Source organism: Pituophis catenifer, unplaced genomic scaffold (genome assembly GCF_029215685.1).
Source record: "Pituophis catenifer annectens isolate HBS135680 unplaced genomic scaffold, rPitCat1.0.hap2 SCAF_8, whole genome shotgun sequence".
In the NCBI taxonomy this organism is placed as follows: domain Eukaryota; kingdom Metazoa; phylum Chordata; class Lepidosauria; order Squamata; family Colubridae; genus Pituophis; species Pituophis catenifer.
In genome coordinates, this window is record NW_027256888.1 from 44,942,682 (window position 1) to 44,964,510 (window position 21,829).

The window sequence follows — 21,829 nt, forward strand, 5'->3', positions numbered from 1 at the left end:
ACCAGTTCACCAACCTGCTCAGAAAGTTAACAGCTGGTTCTCCCAAAGTGGTGCCAACTGGCTGAATCCCACCACTGCTGAATGTTGCAAAGAACCTTATCTACACTTATCTATACTTAAGTCAGGGGTCTCTAACCATGGTAACTTTAAGACTTGTGGATGTCTACTCCCAGAATTCCTCAGCCAGCTGAAGTCCACAAGTCTTAAAGTTGCCACGGTTGGAGACCCCTGACTTAGGTTGTTACAGTGATCGGAGACAAGGATTGCATTTCCCTCAACTCTCCTCTCCTCCTTAAAAAGGTAAAGGTTCTCCTCGCACATAGGTGCTAGTCGTTCCCCTCCAAAGGTGGTCCCTATTTTTCTACTTGCATTTTTTACATGCTTTACACCTGCTAGGTTGGCAGAAGCTGGGACAAGTAACGGGACCACTAGGGATTCGAACCGTCGACCTTTCGATCGACAAGCTCAGCGTCTTAGCCACTGAGCCACTAGGTCTCCTTTAATTTCTTTAGGCTTCCTTTCAGCCCAGATCCAAAATCCATTCCCACTCCCTTGAATGTTCCACAAGGGATTTGCGAGCCAAAGAAGCAAAGTCTTGAGTTTACTCGGAAGTTCGCAGCCTTGAGAAAGTCTGCTTTAATTTTTCTATGTTCCTCGCCTCAAAATTCCACCGAGGCGGTTCGCTTCAAGGTTCACGGACAACGCGATTGGCTAGAGGTCGGTTTCTTTGCCCGCCTTCTGCTTCCGACTGCGGACTGTCGCCATTGCTCGGTGAATCCGGGAGCGTCCCTGGGATTGGCAGAATGACTCGGGAGGCAGGCTCGGGGTGGAGTGAGCTGTTATTTGCAGCCAGCGTCGGTTGGGGAGGAGGCGGCGGGTTCCGGATTCGTAGTAAAGAGCCGCAGAGGGGTTGGATGTAAACAGTAGACCATGGGGTAAGCGGGAGAGCATCGGCGCTGGGCCGTTTTGCGTGGGCTGCTCGGAGCCGTCTTTGGTGCTCAAGCGGCAGGTGGAGCAGCAAAGCCGCCTCTTAGGTTTTCTAAGGCTTCGGCCCCGGCCTTTCTCTTACGAGAGGCTGCCAGAGGAAGATGCCCGGGCTCCGTTCGTCCGAGCGGAGGGGGCATTGCTGCCGGGAGTCCGGCCGCGACTCTCGCCATCCTCAGCCCTAATTTTAAGGCCGAGATGGAAAGAGCCTCGAACGGTGGCGAAGTGCTTGGACGATGCGGCTGCGGCTGCTCGGTCGCTTTTGCCCTTTGAGCTCGTGAATCCGGATCGGTCGCCGGGCACTCCCACCCTCCGGTCAGGGCGCTGTTTGCACAGGGCGCAGTTGATCAGGGCTCAGGTAGCTCAAATCCTCTGGATTAGTTCGGTGTTGCAGCGCTCATTTTATACGCGCGATCCTTTGGAAGCGAGGCTGCGCTTGAAAAGATGTGAAGACGGGCCACCCTGGTTTGGTGGAGGGCGAGAGAGAGAGAGGGGGGGGGGGCGTTGATTGGGCTTATATACTTAGGACGGAAGCCTTCCGCGTTGTGCTTAATTCGAAAGTCATTTACGGTCTCTGCTCCGTTGAGCGTATTTCTGGGTGTCTGGTTCGGTTCTACAGCGTGTTGGTTTCTTGCAATCAAGCAGTCAGACTTTAAATCGCGCTTTTAAAATTTCGGTATTCAAGTCGGTGCCCTTGGGCTAGTTTTGGACCAGATTTCCCATTTTGGCTGGGGTGGATGGAAATTGTAAGCAGCCCCATAAACACTCAGGTCTCCTTAAGCACTTGTCAAAGCAGCAAGTTAAAATACCTGATAGAGTGGAGTATTTCACCTAATTTCTTTTTTTTTTCTTTTTAGAAAAATAATCTGAAATGTGAATTGAGCTATGCAGGATGTGTATGGAATGGGATGGATATCATGGGGTTTCGATTTCAGTGAAACACAAGTTAATGGAGAAATGAAAGTTCAACATCTGAGCATTTTTGGATTCCTAGTATCTATACAAGAGAGCCAGTTTGGTGTAGTTGTTAAGACATCAGGCTAGAGTCTAGACAGTGGCCATGAGTTCTAATCTCACTTTAGATACAAAGCCAAATTGGATGATCTTGGGCCAGTCACTCTTGCAGTCCTGCAAAGGAGGGAATGGCAAACCACTTTTGAACTCTTGCCAAGGAAACTGCAGGGACTTGCCAGGCAAAGTCAACACTGAACCCATACAAATAGTATCTATCTATCTATCTATCTATCTATCTATCTATCTATCTATCTATCTATCTATCTAAGATAATATTTCACCCAATTAAAGTTGCTCCCAGATTCCGATAATAATTCTATTTCTTGGTTGGTTTAAGTTGGACAATTGTATTTAATTGTCTTTTAAAATATTTTCTTATACATTGCCACATGTATATGTTTCTGTCCAGAAAGGTCTTTAAGGTGGCCTGCACTGGAAAATTTTACAAATTTCAAAGCTTCAGATAAAACAACTATTGAAAGCATAACAAAAGGAATAATCAAAGCAGAAGACAATATTCTTAACCATCATTTTAAACTTAATTGGCATACTAAAAAAAAGATTTGAATGCCATCTTTAAATGAAACTTCACAGCTATATAGCAATATATTTCAACCATGGTATTTTGTTCTTAGGTAACAGAATACAGTAATATTTTAATTTATTTTCTTCATAGATTAAGCCAAATTTATTGTGGCCATGTGGTCAAGATTTTGTAGCAAATCAATATCTACACTACTATAAGAGGAAAAAATGAATTCTGACAAATAATGGAAGATTTTGCTAAATATAATGGTTTAAAAACAAAACAGGTTTTTCTGGTTTAAAATGGACTTTGGATATAGTGATATCTGGGATCTTGTATGTCTTGTATGTCTTTCAGTTATATCATAATTTCATTTGTGATCTTACAACTTCCCATATATTAGCAGGAAGTAATTAGTCGTTGCGTTCTAAAATGTGTAATATAACTGTAGCAGTGTTTCCTCAAAATGTTTATTGGAAAATTTTTATGGCAGGTGTGTTTAAGATTGTAGTATATTTTTAGAGTTGATTTACTATGGGCACTTGCTTTACTTTGCAGTAAACTATTTAATTCAGTGGAATTGTTTGGGATAGAATTGGTTCTTCTGCCTCTTTTGAGATAAAATGCATATTGTTTGAGAAAGGTTGTATTGAATTATAATTATAACAACATACTTCAGAAAGAACTGGCTTCTTTTTATTTGAGAGTAAATGAGACTTCCATGAATTTGAAGTATTCAAATTCATGGTGCTGATGAAGAACAAGGCTTATTCCACTTCAAATTTTTTAATTTTAACTTAAGGTTTTTTAATATACAAAAGACGTTTGATTACTCAAGGTTTTTATTATGAAATACAGGTAGTCCTCAACTTATGATCACAATTGAGTCCAAAATTTCTGTTGCTAAATGAGATACTGGTTAAATGAGTTTTTCCAATTGTACAACCTTTCTTGCAATAGTTCTTAAGTGTAGCTGTTAAATTACTAACACAGTTGTTAAGTGAATCCCCATTAACTTCCCCATTGGCTTTGCTTGTCAGAAGTTTGCAAAGAGTGATCACAGGAGCCCAAGACACTGCAACCATTATAAATATGAGTTGGTTGCCAAGCTCTGAATTTTGATCATGTGACCAAGGGGCAGCAGCCAAAAGTGTGAAAAATAGTCATAAGTTACTTTTTTCAGTGCTGTTGTAACTTTGAACAGTCACTAAATGAACAGTCGTAAATTGAGGATTACTGTATGGTATCTAGTTTAGTATTAGATTTTATAGTTTTGGAAATAGGATCTGGTTTGGGTTGCTGTGGAGATGATTTGATCCACTTTGCTGCTGAGATTCAGAGTAAGATTGGGGAAAACAGTGTTTTATAATCCTAGTATAGCTTAATGAAGGGGGGAATATCTAAGAAAATAAGTATGAAGTTTGGGTTCTTCAAACCCAAAACTTTATTTATGGTTGTAAATTCTGATTTATAAAAAAATATTGTAACTCAAAATTTAGATTAATCCTACATTTTTAACATTTTAGCAAAGTTAGAAATCTGGTTTTTCTGTAGAACATTTGAGGTTTAATATCTTTACTATGCTAGACCATTTTTAATTTTTAACATTGATTTGTGATTTAAATTTTAATTCAATTTTAGTTTTTGTTAATGTTGTTGATTTCAATTTATTGTGAAAATGTTATACTATATTAGGTATCTAAAGTTTGTGAAAGTGAGTTGGATATAATTTCATAAATAATAACCTGTATATGTTTTGGGACAGATTGTGATAGTAGCCTGATAGTAGCAGAGGGAACATTCATGACAACTGTAGAAAGATAGACTGAAATATCATTGTACAAAAGAAAATGGGAGCTCATTTCCTGAATATGGTGAAATTGTTTCCCCCCCCAGAAAATTTCATATAAATATAAAAATATGAATTTATTAGTTTTATTCTTCATCATTATTTCTGCTGAACATTGACATAGTGAAAAGATAAATATTATTCCAAAGTTATAGAATTATATATCTCAGAATGAAAATAAATCAATGCTGTTCCAAAAATATTATCATATCACTTATAGAAAAAGAGACTGACAATATTGCAGTGAGGTTCAGCTGTGAGAAACTAATAGTCAATAAGGAATGAGATTTGGATTAATAAGAATTATTGGGAAAAGGTTAGCTTAACCTCACAACTATTTCAGCAAGTACTTCGACATTCCAAAGAGAAATGTCTGTATACATTTCTATATAAGTGCTTTGGAAACAGCTGTTGGACACGTTATTCTGTGAACCAGCTGTCAGATTGTACTACTGATTTAACTCTCAGCATCTCTCTCAAGGACACTGATAGAGTGAGCGATGATTAAATTAAATACTCAGTTTACTTTAAGAATAATGCTGTAGCTCATTAAAATCCAGTTATTGATTCCTCTTTACAGTGCTGAATAAGTAAATGATTTAAAGCTTTTTTTTGGCCTGGTTGCTGCCATAATGCCACTTTTTGCAGCTCTCTGAGGAAAAATGGCATGAAACACTGTGATGTTATATGGTTGCCATAGTGCACTTACTGTAGCCAACATTGCAAATGAGTTGAAAAAAAGCAAGAAAAGCTGAATATTTAAAAAGTTTGTACAAACGAGTCTCCCCATTAAATCAGCTGCATCTTCTATTTATTGTTTTATTTATGAAATATATATGCTGGCCTTATCTATCACAATTCTGGTTAGCTTACAGAATCTAACAAAAAAATCTTAGTGCAACTCATCGAAGGTTCATAGTATATTCATAATTTTTCTGGAATCAAAGACAAGCAGAGATGTAGCTGATGCTTTGGTGTTGATTGAATAACTTTGGATAATGAAAGTTCAGGTAAATAAAGTTCTGCACAGAGAATATTTCCATATTGATTAATATTTGAACCACATAGAACTACATTTATAAATGAGATTGTTTTCTTTTGATTTGCACTGTTGGAAAAAGATGGGAATTCTTTACCAATATTCTATTTTTTTATAAATCACATTTGGAGTAAGATAATGAACACAACTCAGAGAAAATTTGTAAGCTGTTCAGTCATTTTGGAGTCAGACAGAATTAAAACCCAATAAATAAAAATAAATTTTCTATAGTGTTTTAAAATGTGGTGTATCTTATTTATTTATTTATTTATTTATTTATTTATTTATTTATTTATTTTTCATATTTGTATACCGCCCTACTCCCGAAGGACTCAGGGCGGTGAACAGCCATAATAAATACAAATACATATAGAAGTTTTAACTATTTAGAAAACTATTAAGAAACAGATTAAGTAATTTAGGCTCAAAGATTAAAAACATCCAAATTTATCTAAAGAGGTTTAAAACCCAATTTAAAAGCCAGTTTAAAAGCCAATTAAAAAGGGAGAGTTAGGCCAGACCAGCTTGTTGGAATAGAAATGTTTTCAGGGCACGGCGGAATATGCGTAAGTCTTGGATGTTTCGTAACTCCAGGGGAAGCCCGTTCCAGATGGTAGGTGCCCCCACAGAAAAGGCTCTCCCCCTGGGGGCCGTCAGTCGACATTGTTTGGCCGACGGCACCCTGAGGAGTCCCTCTCTATGGGAGCGAACTGGTCGGTGAGAGGCTATTGGTGGCAGGAGGCGGTCTCGTAAGTACCCTGGTCCTGAGCCATGGAGCGCTCTAAAGATAGTAACCAAAACCTTGAAGCGCACCCGGAAGACCACTGGGAGCCAGTGCAGCTCGCGCAGGAGGGGGGTTACATGAGAGCGCCACATTGCTCCCATTACCATTATCTTAGCCTTTGATCATACATACTGGCTTTTAAAGTAGTATCTTTTCCAAGATAACTAACTTTATTTTTTCTGCTGTTTCTTGCATAGTAAGTAGATTTCCTCCCCGTTAAGCTATCTTGATACTGTATGTTCCTGATAGAAAAAGGAAGTAAATGAGATATGTAAATGTCATATAGCCTAAAAACTTTTAAAATAATTTCCTCTACTGAAAACATAGCTTTAATTAATGTAGACTTTAAAAAAAAATAACCCATGATTTTATTAAATATAAAGGCTGAAAGTAACTTTATAAATATCATTTTAATCTTATTATATTTGGGCTGCTGTGAAAATATCATGTAAAGGTATAAAGCAATTTAAAGCAGGTGTAAAACTATAACAGGAATTATACATTCCAGTGATTATCAATATGGACAATTAATGAGTTGTTACTGAATTCTATACTCCAGTTATGTCAGAATTTAATATCTCAGATTCTTCTCAGTTTGAGATTCTTAATTTTGCCCTCGCCCAAACCCCAGATCTCCTGTTTGCCCTGCAGGCTCTTCAAGAGGAAGGCAATCGAGCTTTTGCAATCCAAGCCAGCGCTGCTGCTTCTGCTCCCCTTTCCTCCTCCCTGGAGCCGAAGCAGAGAACAAAAGGATGGCTGGGAAGAGTTTAAAAGAGAGAATCCAAGGTGCTCGTTCTCAAGTTACACACCGCTGGGGGGAGGGAGGAAAGGGGAGCAGGAGAAGAAGCCCCGCCTCCCCCAGCGGTGTGTAACTTGAGAACCAGCACCTTGGATTGAGATCTTGGATTGAGATCTTCCCGTGCTATTTGCACGGGAAGCAAATTAAAAGCTGCCACGATTGCTGGAGGCAGCGGCCTGAGCGGAACTGGCGAAGCAGCTGGTCGGTGCTCTGGCACCAGTCCTCCTGCAGCGGGCCTATGTTTAGGGGCCTCCTGAACCTGAAAAATAACAAGACTCCCCTCCCCCTGATAATAAGGCCAAGGCCATATTTCGGGGGTCAAAAGAAAATAAGACCCTGTCTTATTTTCGGGGAAACACGGTATTAGAATCTAATCTAGCATATTGTTTTCAAGAAAACAATGTTGACAGGAACCTTAAAATCCCCCCCCTCCAATATTATAAAATCCTAGTTTGATAGGAATTATAATTGTTTTCTGAATATCCTGTTTAAGTTAATTTGAGCTTTCCTCTCTCATGGCCATTCTATTTTACATGAATTCCCTTATTTTCTTTAAAATGCTACCTGAACTCCTGTTGATATTTAAAACTGACTTGGATTTTTCATATAGCATAATCTTTTATTATAAATAAAAAAGAAATATTCTAATATATTATTAGAAATTAATGAAAATTCAGCTGCATTATCCTAAACACATTGATAGATAATACTAATCTCAGGAGCTATGTTGCATTGATGAATTAGAGTTATTTAAAATTAGTATAAGAGAGTTATCAATTACATAAAAGCTTTTGATTGTGTAGAACACAATAAGCTATGGGCAGCTTTGCACAAACTCTCCCAGCCCACCTGATCAGATTTATCAGGTCACTCTACACTAATCAGGCAACACTGAGACCACTTTATGGCGACAGAGACTGGTTCAGAATCAGTAAGGGCGTTAGACAGGCATGTATTTTATCACCTTTTTTGTTCAAACTGTATGCTGAAGTGATCTTAATTAGATCTGGAACTGCCTGATGTTGGAGTGAAGATTGAGGGAAGTACCATAAATAATTTAAGGTATGCGGATGATGTAACACTATTGGTTGAAAATAAGAAAGACCTGGAAAAAATGATCTGGAAAATCAAGGACGAAAGTGGAAAAAGTAGGATTGAGTCTCAACATCAGGAAAACAAAGATACTAACAACAGCTGCAGGTGGACATGAAATATTTAATATGAACATGGAGGAAATTGAATTAGTATGAGAATTTATCTTCCTTGGATCAAAAATTCTTCACGATGCCATTTCTACTCCTGAAATAAAATGCAGGACAACTGCAATGGTTAACATGAATAAGATCTGAAAAAGCAGAGATATTGATATAAATACAAAAACCAGGCTAGTTAGAGCAATAGTCTTGCTCTAGTAAAAGGGGCAAGCAAAGAACACGCCAGCTTGATAACATCAAATCTGATGTACAGCTGAATATACAATTGACAGAAGTTGTGTTTGACAGGGTAGCATGGAAAGCACTTGCCTATCAAGTCACCAAGAGTCGGACACAACTAAATGGTTAAAAACAACAACAAATAAGAGAGTTAAAACTCTAGTACTTACCATAATTAGTTTTCTGAACCATATAAAGTGGATAAAGATTTTGGACCAAACCAAAAATCTTAAATTGTGGTTGGAAATTGATTTAAGAACCTCGTTTACCTGAAGTTGATAATTACACTATTATATTATATTATATTATATTATATTATATTATATTATATTATATTATATTATATTATATTATATTATATTATATTATATTATATTATATTATATTATATTATATTATATTATATTATATTATATTATATTATTATATTATATTATATTTATTATATTATATTATATTATATTATATTATATTATATTATATTATATTATATTATATTATATTATTATATTTATTATATTATATTATTTTTGAAATGTGAACCATGTTAACATGCATTTCAGAACTGCAACAGTTGAGATCCAACTGTTGATTCTGAAAGCAAGGTTTTGGGAAAACCCAAGGGGTCGCCAATAGACAGACGATCTCTATATATCTGGAATTGTCACCATGCTATGGGGTGGTCCTACTAAATTAGTATCAACAGAGTGGCATTGACTAATACACTAGTCTACAGCTGTCCCTACCTTTTTGGCAATGGCCGGTTTTGTGGAAGACAATTTTTCTACCGACTGTGTGTGTGTGTGTGTGTGTGTGTGTGTGTGTGCGTGCGCGATTTCGCTCACTCGTCTGCTGTTTACCTCCAGCTGTGCAGCTGGAGGTAACAGGCCACCTACAAAGCTCTGTGGCCTGGAGGTTGAGGACCCCTATATTAGAGTGTTCTTTTGCAGGAGAAACTTCACAGTCCTACTTTATCTTGTTTGGAACATTTATATTGTTTCCTGTTCACAAAAGCTTGTGCCTTAAAAAATGGTGTTAATATTTCATTTACTATTGGATTCTTGAGGTCTGCTGCAGCAGGCTTTGAAGAAATGTGTACTTAAAAATTTATTGTAGTTTTTAATTGAAGAACAGATGGTTTTAGGAAGTGATTTTTGTTTGGGTACGTCAAGGTCCAAAAGAATGTTTTGACCCCAGTCTTGATCAGAGACTCTTAATAGTTGTTATTTTAAAAATGAAAATAAATATATTTAAATATGAAAGGTTATCAAATATTTAATGTAACATGTATTTTAAGTTTAGCAAGGAAATCATTTTCACCTTGTTATTAACTCTTTTTTAGTCCAATAAGCTATCATTTCATTTCCTGCTGTGTAATGTATATTACACTATCACAAAAGCTCTCCCTATGAATCCTACTGAACGAAATAGCATTTCTGCCATCCTATAGTTACTGCTTAAAGGCCATAACATTCATTTTGTGTGTTAATTTTGTGGTTGATCTCTCTTACATATATCTCAAACAAATCACTTCAACAGCACTTTTCAAAATGATACTTCCATTTGTTTTTTCTCTTTTCAGTCATCTAGACCCTGCTGCAATATTCTAAGAATGGACAGAAATATTAATGTTAGCATTGTTCCCAGTATCACTCAGTTGGAAAATTTCCTCACTGAACATAACTCAAATGTTGTTTGGCTCCTTGTTGGTATGTAATATTTGGTTTGTTAAATATTTCTTATGTTTTCCAATATTATATCTAATATCTATTTTATCTCATCTGACATGAAATGTTTGGCAGCAGCTATTTGTTTTAGAAAACATTGATTTTATCCTGGGTGATTTTAAACAGAATTTAATTACTAATCTCAAAACTGGAGTTAGTGGAATGTTAAATACAATTTCATGCAGTTTCTTAATTTTCCATCTTTAAGTTTATTAAAGTTCATTTTTATATCAGCTTGCAATTTAAACATTAAAACACATTTTGCTTCATATTTTCTCTTTATATACATTTTATTGTCTTGTTATAGTTTAAATAATTATATCTATATGAATATAGTACACCATTTATTGGATCATGTATAGTGCACAATATAGAACATAGTCAATACCTAGGCAAAAAAACCCCCCAGCATTTGAAATGTAGTGTTATCTGCAATAATCTGGTTAGTATAAAGCTTCCGTTAAGGCAGTAAGCTATTTAAAAAGCATAATTACCAATTGACATTGCCCTTCCAAAATAATACTGTGCAGCTTTATGTGAAACTGTTTTAGAAAGCTATTTGACACATGAGATTGGGGCAAGGAGGGGAGGTAATGATGTGTGTCCTCAACCACTGTGTGCCAATGAGCATATTTGGAATTTTAGGAATAGATCATGAGCAGCCTTGCAAAATGGCTACCGTATGGCTGGTTACAAGAACCCATTTACCATTAAGTAATTTGGTAATATTGCTTCCCATTGAGTGTGTGGCAGTCCATATCTCTCTCACTTCCAAATAGTTTCTGTGTTATGAATGTATCACTTCTGTGTTTTTTAAAAAATAATTTCCATTCCTCTAAATATATGAATATTTGTTTTGCAGCTACAATTTTGTCCTGTGCCTGGATTATTTACCTAACTTATTACAATTCCCGAAACATTGGCTTTATTTTAACATTGATCCTTAACAGATTACATAAAAATGGCTATATCCATATTGGTAAGTGATCTTGATTTAAATATGAAATGCCAGTATATTCTGAATCACATTCGTAATATTATATTGATAAAAAACCTAGTCAGTGTTACATATTTTATATTCCATTGATTTCAGCAAGAGAAAAATTAAATACGTTCAGTTATTTTATTAACATCAGTGTGATGAAAAGATTAATCCTGTGCTGAGTTTACTTTGCAATGGTGTGGTTAAAATCTGGGCTGCTGTTGCAAATGTGAAATGTCTCCTGTATCCTATATATTGCGAATTTGGGAATATAATTCAAATATGAACCAAAATATTAGATTCATCCATGGCATCCTTTGACTAAACAGGGACTGTGGGCGTACTCATGTCATGCATGGACTCTTAGCAAGGCTTTTTACACTTAAGAATTCTCTTGTGTCACTGTGCATGCAATATAAACTGTGTATTGGAGGGGAGAATATCGTATTTAAAGAGGTTCGGAGATAAAAGACTTAAGCTTCAACGTCATCTAGCCACAAAATTTAAGTTTCAAAACAAAAAGACCATTAGAGTCCAGAAACATAAACTCCTGGCAATCATCCAGTACTGGGTTGTTTTCCCTCTCTTGTAAGATTTTATTATATTTTATCTGTATTTTAATGGGAGGAACAGAGCAGGTTTTTCCTGTTTGACTCAGAGCCTGGTGAATGAGGATCAATTCCTGGAAATCTAGGAAATTTAGTGCAATCTAAAAACTTGTATAAGCTTATTGTGAATTAGAAACTTAAATTTTGTTTTATGAAAAATTATTCAAGTTGTTATTTTTTTAGCCATTCTTTGATTTTATTGTCTTGGCTGTATATGCATTATTGGCTAAATGTCAGGCCATTAGTCCACTGAAGTCACACTTTTTTTCTCTCTTTCTTTGACTTCTAACCATTCCCGAAACATTGATATGTGTAACAAAAGGCTTGAATTTCTTAACTAAACTAGCCTTTCACACTGAAAGGACTTTACCTTTAGTACACTCTCCCCAGTTAGATAAACTAGGAAGACCTGGAAATTTTGCCACTTTTTTCTTCATGAATGCATATATGTAATGAGGGATTCTTCCTTGGAATAAATAGGTAGTTGCAATATACTGAATATGACCTCACCAGTGTTGCAAAATGCAGTAGGGAGGAAAAAACTTAGGAGCCTCTGCTTGACGCAATCAGAGGGATCTCAACCCAATTAATTGCATATCCATGAATGGTAATACATCATGCAAATAGAATAGATAGCTCTGGAGATCAGTAATTTGAACGCTAAATGTTCACTATCCCCTGTACAAATGAGCGTGGAGGAAATTATCTTCCTTGGGATCGTTCTTTGAACCAAGTATTAATTTTGTTTGAGAAAAGGATTTTCCTTCCTTGAGAAGTTTCTTTCCACCAAGTAATCATTTTAAAAGTTTCAATGGTTTTTAAATGTTGTTATTGTTAAATAGGACCAAAGGGGGAGCATAAAAGCACTACAACATCATTTTCTGTAAAATAAAATAAATATTTTAATTCTTACATAGTTTCTGCTAGTTCTTAGATTGTTAGTATTTCCTATATCTCTTACTCCAATTTTGGCTTTGTTATTGCCTGTGAGCAAGAAGAGAAAGAGGCTTCCTTAAGAAAGAAGATACAGCAAATACAAAATGGAATCCCCCATTCCTTCTCCAGAAGCACTGTTGAAAGAGAGGTTAAAGTTTGTACTTGAGCTTGGAGTTTGAGTTTCTTGGGCTTTGATGATATCCATCCGTTATCTATATTAGAACTGATTGAACTGTACCTTTAATTTTTGTTTATTGTGCTTGAGATGGGATGTTTCTATTACACCCTTCCTGTTAGATCTACTACAGTTTGTTCAGTATCAGTGTTCCAGTACAGAACATTCTTTATTGCTCAGGACAAACAGTAGGGTGACACAAGAGAAATCAGTACCCACATAGTTCTTTGCGTGGTAAGTGCAGCGTTTGTATGTCAGAGATTCAAAATTATTCGAGAAGAGAAAAACTATGGAAGGGGGAGAGAACTGAGGAAAACACGAATATTTATTTAAGATTGATAGTGGTATATGATTAAGAGTAGTTCAGAAGTTAAGACACTGAGCTTGTCAGCTGAAAAGCCAAAAACAGCCTGGGTTTAAGATCTGAGTGCTTGGTGACAGGGTGAGCTTCAGTTACTTACAGGGTGGATAAAAATTGATGATTTAAAAAAAAAAAATTTAAAAAAGGATTTTTTTATTTAAATTGGATTTTTTTTTATTTTTATCAAATTTATTTTAATAAAATGCTTTTGGAGTAAAAATTTATCTAAATATAGTTTTCTATTTAAGATATATTAATAATTTGGTTCATTCAGCATGAAATGGAGCCTGGTTATGTAGCATGAGGCTGTATATTCTGCAATATTGGGACTGTCGGTGAGTCAACAGCAGGTCAGAGGAGGAGCCTCTGTGGGACAGAGATGACAGTTGCTCTTTAAAAATTATGATTTAAATCAAGTTGATTTAAATCAAGTCTTTTTACTAGTGATTTAAATCATGATTTAAATTGTGATTTAAATTGCCTTGATTTAAATCAAATCCACCCTGGTTACTGCCAATCTAGCAGTTCAAAAGCATGCAAATACAAGTAGATAAAAAGGTACTGTTTTGGTGGGAAGGTTACTGAGTTTCCACATTTTCATGCTGGCCACATGATGACGTAAGTGTCTCTTAGATAATGCAAGCTCCCTCGGCTGAGAATCAGAGATGAGCACTGCCTGCTTGAGTCGGTCCCGACTGGATAGGGGAAACCTTTAAACCTTTAAACTGTTGACCTAGTGATAGGTTCTCTTCCATTTGTGCAGAAGTTAGATATTCATTTTCTGGGATGCTTTAATTGGATTCTTCTGGAAAGTAGGGAAATACAACTTGAGAACTTAAAAGACTCCTTGGTATTCTGTGATTTAACAGAAACCTTTTTATTGCAGGATCCTTTTCATTCTCTGTTCTGTCTGGAAAAATCATGGTTCGTGAAATCTATTATATTACAGAAGATTTCTCCATTAGGTACTTAACTTTTATACTGTTTATTTCACAGTTATGGCTTTATTAAATTTTATTCCCATTATAGCATTGCTTATAGATAAAGATAGGCCCTAATATGGTTTAGAATATAACATCTTATTTTGTATTTTCATGATTGGTATAATAAGAAAAATAATTCAAAGAAAAAAGAGTTAGGTACTTATTTTGTGACTATGCAAAAATTTCTAAAAGGGACTGTCTCTGTAAATTTAAGGAAATAAGATTTCCCTTATGTAGTAAAATTTGTTATCCTTCTAGAGTTGGATCACAATAATCTAGCACAGTGGTTCTCAACCTTCCTAATGCCCTGACCCTTTAATACAGTTCCTCATGTTGTGGTGACCCCCAACCATAAAATTATTCCTAAAACCATTGAAAATATGTGTTTTCCGATGGTTTTAGGCGACCCCTGTGAAAGGATCGTTCGACCCCCAAAGGGGTCGCGACCCACAGGTTGAGAACCACTGATCTAGCAGATCTGTTAAAAGAGTTATGAATAGCAGTGAGTCACAGGAGCTACAGCAGGATGTCTAACCTATGGATATCTTTTGGTCCTTATTTATTAATCATATTTGTTAATGACATTTATATGACCACCCATTTCACAAAAAGTGATTTCATACAATAGTTAATAAAACAACGATATATAAAATACAAACATAAATATAGAAAATTGTTCTATTTACATTTTTAAATTTAATACTTAAATAATTATTTGAAAACAAAAAAACACTATAGAAAATCTAAAAATTAACCAGAATGGAGCCATCTAAGTATATTTCAATTTCCCTGAAACCACCCCACTCCCAGGCCCAGCATCACAGTCAGGTCTTGAGAGACTTCTGGAATGATAGCAAGGACAACCTGACTTACTTGCTATTATTCCAGAAGGGATGGGGGGAATGATCCTTAGAGTGGGCATCATGGCAGAGAAGGCTTGGATTCTGGAACCAACCAAATCTAGGTCCCTGGCAAATGGTACCTGCAGCATGCCTTCTCTGTCAGATCTAATGGACTGGCTGATGTAATTGGGTAGAGGCAGTCCCTGAGATATGCCATGATATGCCCCAAGCCATGAATGGTTTTAAAAGTAATAACAAATGTTATATGCGCTCTTCTAGGAGCACACATATTTTCCTACACTGCACTGCTGCATTCTGCACCAGCTGAAGCTTCCGGATATTCTCAAGGGCAACCATGTGTAGAGCACATTACAGTAGTACAATCTGGAAGTGATTATGACCTGAGTGACTTGTGAGCCTCCTGATCCAGGAGAAGGTGCAGTTGGCAGACAACAGGAAGAATATTTTAGCTTTTACATGAAAAAAATAAGAAAACAAGGCTCACAAAATAGTCTAGATGAGTTAAAAAAACTAATTTTAAAGTTGAGAGAATCTATTTGGAGTGGTTAAAGATAAAAAACTTTGAGATAACAATAATTTCACATTACTTTACGAAAGTAAAATCTGATAGGCTGTTAAATTGATGTGATCATCTTTTCTGACCTTATAAGCAAAGTCAATGGGAAAGCCAGGTTCATTTAACAACCATGATACTAACTTAACAACAAGAAAGGGCAAGAAATATCATAAAATAGGGCAAAATTCATATAACAAACATTTTGCTTGGCAACAGAAATGTGCTCATTTGTTGAAGACTACCTATAAATCCAGGAATTCATGATAGGTGCAGGATCAGCATAGAAAATTCCCTTCTTTCTTACCTTAGTGAAAATTATAAAGATAAATCTTTCTGTGAGCAGATTTGGGTTGAAAAGCTCAGGTCCTTGAACAAATTGCAAAGAAGCATGTATTTTGGTATTTCAGCTCTTTGGTATCTTTTCAGATTCCGAAAACAGGATGATAAATTCACCTTTGTGTTATTTGAAACAATTTCTTATTAATTGCATATAGAACATAGGTACACTTTAACAGCTCTTTTAAATATTTTATTTATGTAAATACTTTTAGAATCCAAGATGGATTTATTATATTTCGTTGGTGGAAGATGTACAATCCAAAGCAGAAGCAACATGGTAAGTTTCTGCCATTTAGATATTGCTAGATATTGAAGTAAATAAATGATTCCACAGGATATTATTATTTGTAGTTGCAAAAGAAAGTCATTATTTGTAGGTATGCAATGAAATGGGAAAAAAGTTGTATAAATATATTTTAAAGTCAAATGTTTTGAAATTGCCTAGTGTAGGTATTTAAGCCTATTAGAGAAAGGTGATTGACATTTTCTCATTCAATGTTTCCCTGAATTTGTGATTGCATTATTTCCTACTAGCTAATAAATTAGTGAAGTATCGTTTGTAATCTATGCTTTTTGAAGGTACTTGCATTACTTAGCTTGCAGTGATTTCCAAAGGGCAACATGGGTTTTAAATAGGCATAAATATGGATATAAGGTGCAGGAGACATTAAAAAACAAAATGCCTATTGATAAGGGTTAGTGTAGTTCTATATTACAAATGAAATGCAGGATTATTGTGCTAAAATCACTAGATGTTTTGAAGCTAAAGTACCCTAAATATGGAGCTATGATAGTTGGAATTCCCATCAGGAAAATTAATACCTCAAAACATTTGAAATCTGGTTGGAAAAAACTGCAGAGGTGATAATCAAGACAGAAACTAATTGCTCTGAAACTGGTTCTTTGAAAAAAAAAAGAGATTACTTAGATTCCTTATGTTTTAGCCCATTAGACATCAGACCAATAGCAAGGATAAATTTTCACTGTCATAATTTTTAATTATTTGGATGGCTTAATTTGCTATAAGTTATAAATGCCCTAGAAGCTAGTTGCTTCGACGTGTTTTTTTAGAAAGGGTGAAATTATTTATTTTTCTTGCTGTATCTCTAAAATTGAAAATGTTACATTCTGAAGATATCTTTCTTCATTGTGTATAGTTAAAAAGTGAATAAATAATTTGCTAAAAGTATTCAATTAAAACTGTTCAAAATGATTTGTGTGCGGTAGTACTCTTATGTGTTTTTAGGGAAAAAGAAAATTTTCTACTACTTTCTGGATAATTATAGAATACATAGAAAACTGCTAGTTATATAATGTAGTTTAAAAGACCCAGTTTATTGAAATATCAAAGGAGTTCATGTCTCTTGAGTAGATAAGTAATAAGGTTGTCTTTAAAGAAAAATAATGAGTTAATTATAACAAAATTATGTTTAATTGGGTCATACTATATGAAGCTAAAAATATGTGAATCACTGATATGCTACTTCATTATTTATAATCATTTACAGTTTTTTAATTTTCTAAGTTTATAACAATTAATTTTTACCATTTAAACATTATGCTGTGTAACAGTGCTTCCTGACCTTTTCATTTAAGTTGATAATTAATATTCTTGAAAACTTTTGGAGAACAACATATAAGATATGGATTACAGCAACATGTATGCCACTGAATTTGTGAATTTCACATTAAATAAAATTAATTACATTGGTTTTAGTAAATAGTAAAAATCTTGTAAGATAAGATGTCAAAATTTCAAAAGATTTGAGTGTATAATGAGATTGTGTCCAGCTTAATCACATAGATACACTCAGCTGTACATCTCCACCCTGGACCACCCCAATGATGCCCTTGAAGTGATGTCCCGGTGCCTGGAGGCTGTGCGGATCTGGATGGGGAGAACAGACTCAGGCTCAACCCATCCAAGACTGAGTGGCTGTGGTTTCTGACATCCCAATATAGTCAGTTGGTGCCATCACTGACTATTGGGGGCGAGGCATTGGCCCCCACCGAGAGGGCTCGCAACCTGAGTGTCCTCCTGGACTCACGGCTGTCTTTGGAAGAGCACTTGACGGCTGTGGCCAGGGGGACTTTTTATCAAGTTCGCCTGATTCACCAGTTGCGTCCCTTTCTGGATCGGGACTCGCTAAATACGGTCACTAATGCTCTCGTTACTTCCCGCCTGGACTACTGCAATGCTCTCTACATGGGGCTCCCCTTGAGGAGCACCCGGAGGCTCCAGCTGGTCCAGAATGCGGCCGCGCGAGTGGTTATGGGAGCGGCGTGGCGCTCCCATGTGACCCCCCTCCTGCGTGAGCTGCACTGGCTCCCGGTGGTCTTCCGGGTGCGCTTCAAGGTTTTGGTTACTACCTTTAGAGCGCTCCATGGCATCAGACCGGGGTATTTACGAGACCACCTTCTGCTACCAATAGCCTCTCACCGACCAGTACGCTCCCATAGAGAGGGGCTTCTCAGGGTGCCGTCGGTCAAACAGTGTCGACTGGCGGCCCACAGTGTATATAAGGGTGGGCCTCTGCCTTCCCATTGGGCGCAGTCCTGCTGGCTCAGCTTCCTGAAGTGGAAACTGGAAAGGTTGGGGGGGGGGAAATGTGTAGTTTCCCTTGGCAAGAAATAGAATAATATGACCCGCTGCACTTTGCATGTAGGGACTTGGATGGCTGTAATGGATGGGATGGGAGAAGGCAAATCAGAAGAGTGATTCAGGTGGTCCCTGCAATCTGTTGTCTTCCAGAGGTTCCAAGCTTTTGCAGGGAGCCCCTTGGCTGAATGCTGCGGATTTGTGGCAAGGCTGTGGGTGGGTGGGCAGAGATGCATGGTGCTTCTGAAAGGGAGAGATTGGCTAATAATGGAGTCCTACCAAGCACATCCAGAAATCAGGAATTTGTTTTCAGTTTCAGGATCAGGCTTCCTGTGTTCTGAAGAATATGTCAGAAAAGTTTACATAATACCTGAAAGACAAGTAGTGCTGAAATTAAAGACAACTTTTCTGTCAGGTTACAAAGAAGAAAAGGAACCTGAAATGAAGTACTTTGGAATTATCAGTTTCAGCCACATTTGCATAACAAAACCCCCAAGGAAGAGGCATAATAAATATGAAGGAACCCTCTCAGAAAAGGAACTGTCAAACCACATCCTGAAAGCTTCTCCAACCGAGCGTGTTCTCTGTAATTGTAGTCAGTGAAAATAAAATGAAAACATTAAAGAAAGTGATTCTCACAGAGAGACAGAGAAAGAAAGAGGGAGAGAGGGGGAAAAAAATCTCAACATCCACTTGCACAGGAAGAACTAGATGAAATGTCATTAGGCATATGAAAATGTCCAGAAAGATGTTTGCAACAAGTGTTGCAATCTCAAACCAATAATCCTGGTCTGTCATACAACTATTCTTCTAGTCAGTATGTTTTCTTTGATCTTATTAGGATAATGTTTCTGGGGGATCAATATCAGGCGTCTTCTTCTCCTTTTCTGCCTTCTCCTTTCTTTCCCCACTACAAATCCCTCCCTCCCAAACAAGATCACCTCTTTTTTAAAAACAAGGACTAGTAGTCCTCATGCAAGATTTAAGTTCTAACTATGTTATAAAACTAAGTGCTTTTCTCTATAATAAAAAGTGCTTAAAGAGTTCACTGCAGCTTTATACAGAATTACAATTTACTTCTTTTTCAGGTGTCCAGACCATAAATAAAATATTCTCAATTCTCCTTATCCTTGTCAGAATTAATGAGATCAGACTCGATCAGGGCAGTGTTGCAATCCCCAAATTATTAGGATTCTGAACACATCACTGTCCTGATGTGATCACTGGAGGGAGGGGGAGAGAAAGGATATGCCTGATACTGAAAATCCACCAGAAATATCAGTCATCTCCTACTCTTCCACCTTCTCTCCCCTGCACCAGTGATCACATCAGGGCAGTGATATATTCAGAGTCTGAATAATTTTGGGATTGCAGTCACTACTCTGATCAAATCTGATCTGATCTCTGCACACAAAGTGCAGCGAATCATATTATTTTGCTTCTTGCCAGGAAAAAACAACACATTTGCTCTACCTTTTCAGTTTCCACTTTGGAAAGCCAAGCTGGTGGGACTGCATCCAATGGGAAGGCTATGGCCCACCCTCTGGTGCGTGGATTTGCTGCTGGGTCACGCGGCTATTTGTCCCATACTATGAATTGGGCCGAGGTTGCTTGCCTGCCTTGTGTTCACTGTGGCGGGACTGCGGTGAACTGGGTGCAGCCATGTATCTGTGGCTAATTGCCCCATTCCAGACGGTGTAGTAGCTTTGCAAATAAGAGGTTCAGGGGTGGGCTTCATTTACCTTTACCACCGGTTAGCTGTGCATACACTCGCTTCTCAAGTGCATGCACTGTTCACACATGCGCCCGGCCTTCTGCACATGCGCTTTGCTCGCTCGCGCACCTTCCGCACATGTGCCCGGCCTTGAAAACGTGCCTAAATAGCACAACTTAGAGCCATGGCAGGTGGGGTGGGGTGGGGTGGGCCCACACACGATCGCCACTACCGGTTTGCCCGAATCGGTGCGAACAGGCTGACTACCACCTCTGAAGAGGTTGTAGGTGAAAATGTATACAAAATACATACAAAAGTGACTTTGGGTGCCTTTATTTGCTTCTATTTGTTTGCCCATCCTCCTAGCCATTTAGGATAATGGCATGTTAATGGATAAAAAAGACACAAAAACAAGAGAAAGAGAGAAACATCTTGCTTTTCTATGCAAAAAAATCCAAAGTGTATCTTGGTCAGCAAACATATACCGTATTTTATGCACTATAAGACACACTTCACCCCCCCCCCCCGAAAAGTGGGTGGAAATGTCTGTGTGTCTTATGGAGTGAATATTGCTGAAGCCCCACTCACCCACGGCCCCCACAATTGGCCTCCGCACCCGCTGTTTTTGGCCTCCACGTGCCCAGTTTTTGGCCTCTGTATGGGATGCCTGTCGCCGGCTATCGCCGCTGCCATCTATCGTTGCTTCTGCTCACCGCCACCTATCGGCAATTGGATCAGCCTCCCAGAATATAGCTGATCAGTTGTTCCAGATGGTGGGGATCGCTGCCACCGCCGCCGCCATTCATGCGGCGAACGGTGGTGGTGATCCCCGCCACCTGGAACAGCTGATCGGCAGTATTCCAGGAGGCTGATAGGCAGCAGTGGCGAGTGGCGGCAGTGAGTAGTGGCGATAGCTGGGGAAGCTGGCAGCAGACAGAGAGGAGGCAGAAATAGCACCATTTCTGGTTGGCCAGCCCGCTGATTGGTGGGACTACGGGAGGCTGGGATCCAGCTGTTGCTCAGCTGATCAGTGGTGGGCGCAATGGAGTGGAGCCCTGACAAGCCATGTTCTGGGGCTGGGAGGCAGAGGCAGATCTTTTGTTTTCTTGTTTTCCTCCCCAAAAGCTAGGTGTCTCTTATGTTCCAGAGCGTCTTCTGGAACAAAAAATACAGTATTCAAAACAAGTCATTTAGACTTCACAGTAACAGCGAGCGCTTTTTGGTTTGCTTCTGTGAGTGTTTGTAAATCTTTCCAATCATTTTTTTTGTCTTTGAGAAGAATTCCAGCCATAGCTAAAACCTATTTTGTGTTTAATTATTAATATTTTATTTTCATCTTACTTGCTGGCTACTAGACAAAAGCTACTAACCAGTATTCTCATGAAATAATTGTTATAAGTCTTGTTGTTGAATGTTGACTGATAATACAAATGATGCATGTGATTGTTTACAAACTGAATTAGATACATTATTCATGCATATTAGTTGGTTAATTATTTTAGAAGGTCATCCTTGTGTATGTGGCATATAATTAATGATTTTGTGTATAATATACATG

General features: G+C 37.5%; 1 protein-coding gene across 1 annotated transcript in view; it reads left to right on the forward strand.

The window, feature by feature from the left end:
• The first annotated feature begins 863 nt into the window (after positions 1-863).
• BLTP1 (bridge-like lipid transfer protein family member 1) overlaps positions 864-21,829 on the forward strand; it is a 150,589-nt gene continuing 129,623 nt past the window's right edge. The window contains exons 1-5 of the mRNA XM_070949053.1: positions 864-935; positions 10,011-10,137; positions 11,018-11,134; positions 14,104-14,182; positions 16,171-16,235. Coding sequence (XP_070805154.1) covers positions 10,041-10,137; positions 11,018-11,134; positions 14,104-14,182; positions 16,171-16,235 — 358 coding nt within the window. The 5' untranslated portion in view covers positions 864-935; positions 10,011-10,040. The remainder of the gene's footprint in view (positions 936-10,010; positions 10,138-11,017; positions 11,135-14,103; positions 14,183-16,170; positions 16,236-21,829) is intronic.